The sequence below is a fragment of the Haliotis rubra genome, unplaced genomic scaffold (assembly GCF_003918875.1).
Source record: "Haliotis rubra isolate DU_JTF1 unplaced genomic scaffold, ASM391887v1 Scf68, whole genome shotgun sequence".
NCBI classification, from domain to species: Eukaryota; Metazoa; Mollusca; class Gastropoda; order Lepetellida; family Haliotidae; genus Haliotis; species Haliotis rubra.
The window spans coordinates 194,454-205,311 of NW_025767390.1; the positions used below are offsets into that span (position 1 = coordinate 194,454).

The window sequence follows — 10,858 nt, forward strand, 5'->3', positions numbered from 1 at the left end:
CCCAAACCGACTAGTACATATTAATGTAATGCCTGTTCAAGCTGACATGAAATCCCCAAGGATGATGATGATGATGATGATGATGATGCGCATCATTTGCCTCACAATTTATGGATTGGGGGGGATTATGATTTTAAAGGGGTCACCCATTTTGTTCTGGGGAAGCATGTGGGTGGGGGTAATCAATTTACTTTGTACATAAAGTTTAGGGGGTCATTCACATGCATCTCCATGAAAATCATTATCATCCCCTCTAACCATAAATTATGAACGGTCCATAACGGTGTTAACATATACACAAAAACGTCTCGTCTATTGCAATAATAACTTGTCTTTCCATAAAAAAAAATGTTGCTCTTCGGTAAAACAGCAGATCAGAAAAACGAAAACCGTTAAAATGCTTTAAAACAATCATATACAATTCCATACCAGTTATCTCTATCTATATTTTGTTAATCTCATCTTTACAAGACATTTGCAAGCTTGTAAATTTCGATCTTTATGGCGATGGTTGTCTCAATTCCCTTTCGATATTTCTCAGCTGGGACCCCACATTTTAAACACTGATTAAATTTATACTTCTTACTTTAAAAAAAATACAAACTCAGCAGAATAGTTGAGCTGAAACAGGTGGATTTCATACACACTGATTTAAATCTGACACTTGTCAGTGGCATGTACAAACACATTTAGGGGTAGACCCAGATCTAGAAGAAACAGGAGCAGGGTGGGTCTCAACTGTGGTTTCAGTGGTTTGTAACAATACAGATTTTGAAGAGAGTCATAAAAGATTAGATATTCTAAATTGTATCGGTGAAAGTGTTTATTTCACCTATATGATACAATATGTTACACATATATCTTTGGAATGTATATTCATATGATCTTCATTGTTTAGGATATAATAACCACATATAAGCTATGTCAACCACAGAAATCTCTTGTCCTGTAGTATATCTGCCAAATCCTTCTTGTATCTGCTGTAAAAATTGTCCAGCAAGGCACGGGTCTTTTCTAGCATATGTCCCTTAAGTATCTTCTTCTTACTGACCCGTTTATGAGGCACGTTAGCAATGGAAGTCATCGACTCTTCGGTATAATCTGAAATACAATGTCGCTTTGAATGAGTTGTCCTCAAATGGGAATGTGTGTATAATAGTAAATGAGTTGATCCAGAATGTTGATGTCTCTGGACTATAAAATCAGGATTGTGTTTTCCTTTCCTTCCCACCTCTGCTCCCCTGGGTTACAAGATAAAAATATATTTGTGGAACGGGAACAAAAAGGAACTCACTCAGATTCAGATAGTTGAACACTTTTGCTAGCTGAGCCTTTTGATCTTGATCATGGTCCTCAGTTCGCAATATAAGGAATTGCTCTCTGGGGAAAACCTTCAGCCATTCTCGCATGAACACTGAATAACACCCTAAGAAAATACGTGTCTGTGAAAGAAAAGTACATGCTGTTATCTGAGGTAACATACATTCATTTCAAAGGTTGTACTGGTAAATTTATAAACTGAACAAAGAAAATCGCCATTCCATTGAAAGAGTCTTAAATTCCAAACGATGAACACAAGTTCAGAAGTATAATTAACATGACTCTTAACACGTATGATTGCATGTCAAAATATGAAACTAATCGTTGTCAATAAGAACATCAGCACAACAGATACATAGATGCTTCTTGTACTTGTGGCTGGCCTTGTAAAAATGCATGGCATTATCTTTAAGAATGTTCTTTGTATACAAAGCAGCGTAACGATTTGTTTGTAAATATAAATGATGTCGTTAAGCATCGCATACCTATTAATCTAGATTTATTTTTATTTGGTCATGTTACACTATCACTATATGAACATGAATTATTATTTGAACATGTACATAGATATATTAAGCTCACTGAAAGATTTTTGTAGTTTTATTCTTGTATATATCATGCACATCCTCTTTAAAGATCTTGTAAATTCACTCAACAAATCCCTGTTGTCAATGTTTTTATATTGTAAATATGAAATATGCCACCTCTGGGAGAGGACGTTCCTAAGTTGGATAACTTGTGCCCAATCCATTTCATTTTAGAATAAAATATGTTTAAAACACAGATAGGAACATGAGGGTCCAAAGTCAGTATTTCCTGTGACCAGTGTTAGCGACTTTTACTGCCATGCATCTTCTGTAAATGGAGAGAATTAGTTGGTTGATGAACGCAGTCCGCAGTTGTCGGCCTTAGCCGTACGTCACCTAGTCTCCTTTGAACCTCGTCTCACGTGTATTCTCTGGGGTTGAAATCTAGTGTGAGTGTTGTCGATTACATGGTTCGGCTGCCGACTACACCACGGTGGCACGATTGCCTCTTCGTTGACCCCGGCCAGCATCATGATAGTTGTAGCATCCCGTAACTTGGGACTTGGACCATCACACATTCATCTGAATAGCTTCCACATGCCTATGCCAAACTCTGACTATGTTGCCCGTAATGGAGATACAGTAAAAGAACGGTTCCCCACTGCTGATGACGCCCGTTTTAATGTTTAATGTCCAAATGTTGCATTAGTTTCTTCTCTTTTATATGTTTTTTTAACTCTGGGATCAGCAGTATTCCAGATATATGACGATGGTCTACAAAAAAATCAATTTTGGATAAGACAATTCACTTATTCTCGTAATGAGCAATGATTTGCATGACCAATTCTACCCCAAATCTTCACGGATACCCCACCGTCTTGATAGTAACGATCTGTGAGAACGGGGCCTCCCTACCGTTTTAGACAGCAGACAGTCGTGCTGGCCAAACGTCAATCCACCGTATCAGTACTGATGCGTCTCTGGTGGCTTCCAACTATATATTGTGCACTTTTTGTTGCACCTGGTGAAATGTTTCTTCATTACCCTAGGGGCTGTATCCTCAAAGGGGGTTAAAGTATTTTTTATATTGCATTGTCATATCTAGTTAAAATGTTGTAGAGTTCATTACTAGTTATAAATTGAAATCTATGATAAAGTGATCTAGTTATTTTAATGGCCTTTGTTGACAGGGTTTTATTATTTACCTGTATTTATTATGAAATTAGTCACGATATGGCTGAAATATTGCCGATGTGACTTAAAATCTTAACTCACTCATTCACTTCATTACCCTAGGTCTACCACTGATGCTGTTGGTGGCCTGTAGAGGGTTTTGTACCATATTTCGATGGATGACAGTAAAATCATTACCAAGTACTTAAGCAGACTGGCCAGCATGCGTTCTTTCTTAGGCCTGGTTTTCCAAATTCCAAGATCAATTTGGCATGGAGTTGCTATCCAGACAAGAATGATTGATCCATGTGTTAAGGTGCCTTTCATAAAATATGTACAAGGAAATTCACGTCCATTTACGTACCAAGGTCGTTGGCTAAGTTGCATTTAATTTAGTAACAATTGTGTCATTGACCATGTTTTTCACCTTTAATATTACATTTGGATAAATACTAATGTAAAACTACGAGATACTTTAGGTTTAAACAGATCCTTTGACATTTCAGTGGGAAAACTTTCATTAATAATTTCTAGAAGTGATGTTTCAATTGCGTTATATTTCTGACGTTGGCACTAGTCAAAAGACATATCTTACCTGAAGTCTTTGTGCTATGTCCAGGCTGTACAGACATTGCTCCACAGTGTGGTTCTTCATACAGTTCTCCTCGATCCGAATATCTCCACTCACAGCCTTATGGAAATCTGCAGCTGAACGTCCACCCAACATAATGTAGTCAGAATATAACCTGCAATCATATGGCATACACGTGTGAATAAATAACGAGATGACGGAAATGAGTGGTCAGTATATTATGAAGTATCTACTTTTTGACGTGATGCTGAGGTTCCAGCTGAAGCTATTTCTTATGAAATTGACTTGATAAATACTATGTATATAAGTGTGACATATTCCACGGATGGACCTCAAACCCACAAGCATGGCGAAGTAGGTAATCATGTTGCTTGAGACATTGTGTCTGACGGGTTCACTCTTACTTAGCCAGAGTCTACCCAAAAAAGGTATTGTTAAGACAACATTGCACTATACCTAGGTGAGAGATGCGAGCCCGGTAATCAGCATTAGCCACTGGAGCGTGAGCCTTTGTTCAAGGGCAATAGTCTGTACCTATTTATGAACATGTTAACATTTTTAGCCACCATTTTTCTTTATTTTCTTAATGCAATACATCTTTTGCTTCAAGCATGTTTTTACTAACATTTTGCAGAACCCCTTTTCTTTGTTGTATAACATGTCACTAAGTATCTGTAAAAACTCGAAATGTTACTCCTATTTTCATATTATTTTTTTTCAACCAAAGCCCCACCCCACCCCACCCCAGAACTATTAGCATATTATCTGTCCTTGGGAAGATGCTTGAGGGAATAATGTTGAAGCATTTGCACAACCATTTCCATGAACATAGCATTTTAAGTAAATTCCAGTCCAGTTTTACTGCTAGTCATTCTACTACATCTAAACTCATAGAAAGTTAGCATAATATATGCTGAGCCCTAGATAATCGCCACCTTTAATGGGTGTATTCTCACCACCAAGTTCACTCAATGACCACACTGAACACAGTTCATAATGATTAGTGGACTCAGTTATTAAAAGTAATCAAATATGACATGAGTTTAGTATTCAATGGTGATACGTTTAGAGTGAAATCATCTGACATCTGACATTTAACGCATGTCTATGTATTTGTTGATGCTACTCGCAATACAATTTTAGATTTCACCATATTTGTCAGACAATTCATATTCGTGCATTTGTTGATGTTACATGCAATATTAGTAAAGTTAAAATGTCACCATCTTTGTCAAATGATTCTTATTCGTGTATTTATTGTATTTGCTGGTGTTGAAAATAAGAAATAAACTTTACCGTTTCTCCTTATTTGCTGGCATACTTGCATTTCTAATACAGACTACAGCCTTCATCCTCATTGTGGTAAGGGTTAGTACGGTCCAGTGATTATAATCCCTAAACACGTTAATCAAACCACAAACAGGGACACAATTTAGGGAAGAGCGAAGGCGGTGGGCTCTATTTCTAACACGATACTTCGTATGAGGATCTCACTGCTCTGAATTTCTTGTTTTTGTCCAATAAGGACCAACAAAATATGAGAGGACATTCACAGCATAAGTATTTGTGGCTTTATTTGGTTACGAGCCTTCAACTCTGAACTCCCAAGTCTACATTTGTATTCCGCCCAAAGTTTGTTCTTTATATAGGCATTCTGGAGTTTGTCTCTAACCTCCATCCCTAAGAACGTAATGGTCTAACCATGTAAGATTTGGCAAATATCTACTAGCTCAAGTAAAATGACAGATGCTCCTTCTTCTATCTTATATAATTAACAGTGACATATTAGTGACCATTATTCATTAATTCATTTACCATGTGTACGATCGTTGCAGAAAAAAACACCAAAATGTTTGTAACACAAAACAAGTACCCACCTGTCAGTTGGATTTCTTAGGATGAGGATGAACTTTGGATCTGTATACACGTGTCTCATAAGATGGGGTGTCATAATCACCGGTTTCTCAAATCCTGCATTTTGGGGTATTTTTGGCCAACCTCGGAAATCGGAAAAATCTGACGGAGTTGCGTCCCCTAGACAAATGAGACAGTGAGTGAATGAGAATGCTGAAATTCTTTAAAGGCATTGAGAAGTTGGTGTAGTAATACAAGACAAATCTTATGGATAACAACTTCTTGATTTATTTTTCACAACGTTTCTGGGCTAGTTCTTGCCCCTTCTTCAGGTGGATGTAGAACTAGCCCAGAAATGTTGTGAAAAATAAATCAAGAAGTTGTTATCCATAAGATTTGTCTTGTATTAATGAGTATACTTTAACGACGCTCAAATGAGTATTTCAGTTAAAAATCATACAACTTTATCAATAACAAATTCTTGTTCATAGCGACGTTTCCATGTAGATTTTGAGAGTCTTACGAAGCTGAAGTGACTTCAACCAAGTGAACATTAGATGCATGTACGCGCCACACGCACACTCACTCAAATCCATCCACCCATCCATGTATCTATCCATCAGATCAGCTACATTCTTCAATAAGCCCAGCGACAAGCATGGGTTGATGAAGACCAATTCTAACTCGAAGCTTCACTACTGACGGCAACAGATCCAGGGAAATTATGGGTGGGAAGATCCGGGTTAGAATTGGTCTTGAGTAACCCATGCTTTTTGTAAGAGGAGACTAACGGGATTGGGTGGTCAGACTCGCTGACTTGCTTGACACATGTCATCGTATCCCAGTTGCGTATATCGATGCTAATGTTGTTGATCACAGGATTGCCTGGTCCAGACTCGACTGCCGCCATACAACTGGGATATTGGTGAGTGCGGAGTTAAACAAAAACCAACCAGCCCCAAAAATCGATGGAATGGGGTTTTCCCTGCATGGATACATTATTTTCAGACCGTAGTTTGTATTCTCTGACAAATTCCTGATTTAGGCGACATTTTAAATTGTCCAATGATTTATAGGAATCCGATGTATATTCATCACGTCTACTACCTGTAATCATGTTGTGGTAGCCTGTTTCTGTAGTTGTCTCTTCTATCTGTTGTGCCGCTTTAGCAAACTTTTCTTGAAAGCAAATGAAGTTGCACTGTGTCATACTTTCCATGTTGACATTATAACCTGTGAAAATGTCATTGAAAATCAATGAGTTTCATAAATCACACTCTAGTGGTTCATCATTAAACAATAACATGTTTCTGATGCATAGAAATATTGTCTTCATAAACATGTAGGTTCCAATACAACGACTAATTTCTTGTTTTCCTCTGCTTACTGGTGTCTACACAATTCTGACTGACATTTTTACTGACATTTTGAGATCCGTAAAGGTCCGGGTTAGAATATTGATCTTCAGTAACCCATGCTTGTCGTAAGAGGCGACTAACTGGATCGGGTGGCCAGGCTCGCCGATTTCGTTGACACATGTCATCGGTTCCCAATTGCGCAGATCGATGCTCATGCTGTTGATCACTGGATTGTCTGGTCTAGACTCGATTATTTACATACCGCCGCCATATAGCTGGAATATTGCTGAGCGCGGCGTAAAACTGAACTCACTCACTCACTGACGTTTTGACACTGTCGACAACAGCCGTATTTCACATTTAAAAGAGTAACGCATCACCTGTGACTGTATACCCCCGATATAGACATTTGTATTATAATTATGCCTGCATAATTATGTTCATCCTTTGCGTGCACTATGCATTGATTTGAGACAAGAACGCACCACGATCAAATAACATCATTCAGCATATATCACGTTTCAGTAAACTGTTCTTACAGCTTAATGAATTGGAAAATCAATCGATTTCACTGTTGATAAGTAAAGAAGGGTCCTACTCAGCTGACATCTTCTCAAAGTAGGCCAGTTATTAGTCTGCGGAATGCTGAGCGCCCTTGCAAGAGATGTTACTTGTCATGCATCGACTATCAGCCGGTGACCCCGATTAACGTCAGCAAACTAATGGCGTTTAGAACTGTCGCGTTCAGGAAGGATACGACACTCCCCAGAACCACGAGATGCTTTCCGTGTTTAAAACGAGTGGCCTCCATGTTGTTTGTCCAATAGAACGGTCCGAAATCGCGTAAAATCAGCCGGTATAGAGGAGCGTATGGCCTATCAGGGGTCCGTTGTTGTTCTTGGAGAACAAAGCAGCAGGACGTCACTGGAATTTTGGAATGGGTCCAGTGATCCGACAAAAGCCGAATTCTTTTGTTCATGACTGATGGCCGAGCTCGAGTTTGGCCCTATGTGCTCAGCGAAACAAGTACCACTGGGCGGGGATTCATTAATGACGTGGGGATGCCTCTCAAAACGGTACATCACTAACAATCTAGACCGGGTTTTGTACCATACTTCGATGACCTTCCTCTGAACACAAGGCCCGTCTTCATGGTTGAAAATGTATGGTCACATCGTGTACATGCCATTTTCTCCGTCAAACCCTCATCAAGGACGGAATGCAATAGTTCAATCTCAACCTCAACGTCAGAGATGTTATTGCACTGGGCAAGGGGACACCAGACATTGACATTGTGCTTGGATCAATTTACCGAGATAGTATGTTAAGCTGAGGTTTTGATAATTTCTGAGGTTTTGATAATTTCATAATTTATGGTGAGGGACTATATGAGGGGTGGGGTGGGTGGGGTTGTCACCCATTCTGCTCTGGTGAGGTAAGGGGGTTCAATTTTGTACACGTTTACTAGGGAGTAGGTCATTGATTTTGTACATCTCCATAAAAATCACCACCACACCCAAGCCATAAGTTTTGACCGAACCCTTAGGTCGTTTGCTGTGGTCAACGTTAGCATACTGATACTGACATGGGGCGTTGCGATACTTGTTTCTATGTGTATAGTACAGTCTTATTCAGTACTCTTCAGTAAATACATACAGTTGGAGACCCTTCCTGGAGCATACATCTGTTTGGCAAGGTTTTTTCACTATTTGCTATAGTTTTAACAAATAGGGTCATGGTAAGTGAGACCCTTATTGCATTGACAACACAACAAATATACTGCAAAGACGCAGGTACTGGTGTGCATGCTCCACTACTCTCTGAAAGTCAATAAGTCTGTCCAGTCATTTCTTGTCTGTACACAGTAGTGTTCATATAATGACATTACCATATCTTCTACGGCACCAGTAGAACGTTTCCTTTCCCCTAAGACAATCGTTGCACTCGAGGACGTCTTCATGGGCCCTTATGCGGTAGGCGAGGTCGGTGGTCCCCGATTTGGCCACTCCAAGAATATGATAGTATGGGACGCACTTGAGACGAATCTTCCCATTCTCTTTTGCGTACCAGCAGGGGTTCTTAAAGTTGGGCAGATATTTGGGTCTGTCCTGTTATATTAGACACAACACTATGTAATAGCACTTCATCGATGTTTTTCACATGCTGTGATTTGCTAAAATCTTTTGTTTCCAAAACCTTGACTGCACACTGAAAGGACACGTAAATTGAATGGACATGTATGCATGAATATTAACTTGGTTGACAATTAGCTGTTTGTGGTGGTTTAAATGTCAAGAAAGAAATTTTATCAACCACTGATCACCTCAAACAAAGGTATAGATTTACTTTCCAAAAGGGACGGTAGGGATGGCCAGTGTTTAAAGAGTTTGCCCGGGTTAGATTCATGCATCTGCGTCCATTCGCTTTATCAATTTCCGTGTCATTCATGGTTTTGGAAACGATCTTTTACGTTCTTTTTCACGCCTTCTACATCAAAGAGAAGTGATTGTTAAATCTTTAGCTATTTCAGTGGGATGCTATTTCAGTACCCAGGGTACACAGTATTGGATGAGAGGCTTACGCAGCTTTTAGAAATATACGACCAATATCACGGCGGGGGGACATGGGAAGTAGGTTTAGTCATTGATACCCATGTGGGGAAACGAACCCGGGTCATCGGTGTGACGAACAAAGGCTTTAACTACTGGGCTACCCCAAAGCTCCTTTTGGAAAGTAAATCTATACCTTAGGTTGCGAGAATTTCATTTCGAATTCCTGAAATCTGCATTCGATATCGCATGGTACAATGTGTGAAGCCCATTTCTAGTGTCCCCGCCGTGATATTGCTGGAATTTTGCAAAAGGCGCATAAAACTACACTCACTCACTCACTCACTTTCCAAATATAAGAAGCTAACCTTTACATACCATACAGAATAGATCCTCTGCCATGTGTGCCCCTCCTCCAACACACCGCATTCCATGCTTCTCTGACTCATTGTCTACTTCTCTTGGATTCAGATAGGTAACCATGTGAAGACATGTTCTTCTTGATGCCATAAATGGTCATTCTACTGCCGTGCCATGCCACAAGCCATAATGAAGCGCAAACAACCAGAATCAGTATCACCCGTTGTCCGAAGTTTACCTTCATCGTGACTTGCTGGAAAGTGATACGTGCTGTTTTATGTTTTGAGTAACGGATTTGTAAACCACTCCGCCATCAAGTAATTAAATATTAATTTAAAACCCTTTAGAAGATGGACAGATCGGTACAAATCATATATAGCAGAAATATGTTATTTAGTTTGTGCTGACAAAGATCCAAAGTTGTAAATGCATCAGTACTCGTCCCTACAACATCACTATCCCAAACGTTAAATGTAAGATATTAAAAATTAAAAGCAGCGTAACTTCAGCTCAATTTGTAGTTAATCCAAGAATCAAGATTGTATAACATATGCACACTTAATCTTGAGCTGTTGAGAAACGCTGTGTTTTATTCAAAGTATAAATAGACACTTAAACCTACCTCTGTCCGAGAACTGAATGCGTCTGTATTGCTCCAACACAACCAACCGCTTTGCCTTTAAACTAATATTTAACTATGTTTACGTACCGCACTTATCCACAAACTAGCATCTGCTCAAACGCCGTATATTTGTTTCCCGACCGTATTTATTCAAATTATTACTCTCAACTCCTTAAGGAATAAGCAACCAAACCTGCCAACGGATTCTACAAACATATTACATCCCTCTCGTATATAGGATACCGATTTTCTGCTGGGTTGACAGAGGGACGCTTGGACTGAGTCACTTACCAAACATGTCACCAGAGGATCTGAACGTATTTGAGTCCACCATCTGGTGATCCATCATCTGATGATGACAGATTAGTGCAACATACAACTGCATCAGGCTGCAGCGCTCACGTCAGGTGGAGCCATTAATCTTCCTATGTTATTGCAACATACATCTCTGACAACTAATCAATGTTTTAACTCAGATTTAGTTTTCGCTTCTCGACGCACAA

At 39.3% G+C, this 10,858-nt stretch overlaps 1 protein-coding gene across 1 annotated transcript; it reads right to left on the reverse strand.

Moving 5' to 3' along the window:
• Positions 1-808: 808 nt before the first annotated feature.
• Positions 809-10,526, reverse strand: LOC124258035 (carbohydrate sulfotransferase 15-like). Its single transcript, XM_046692109.1, has 8 exons — positions 10,356-10,526; positions 9,752-9,986; positions 8,713-8,932; positions 6,574-6,699; positions 5,490-5,646; positions 3,616-3,766; positions 1,295-1,442; positions 809-1,101 (listed from the first exon to the last, which is right to left on the reverse strand). The coding sequence occupies exons 2-8, from the start codon at positions 9,881-9,883 to the stop codon at positions 920-922; spliced, it is 1,116 nt and encodes a 371-aa protein (XP_046548065.1). The 5' UTR covers positions 9,884-9,986; positions 10,356-10,526; the 3' UTR covers positions 809-919.
• Positions 10,527-10,858: the final 332 nt, after the last annotated feature.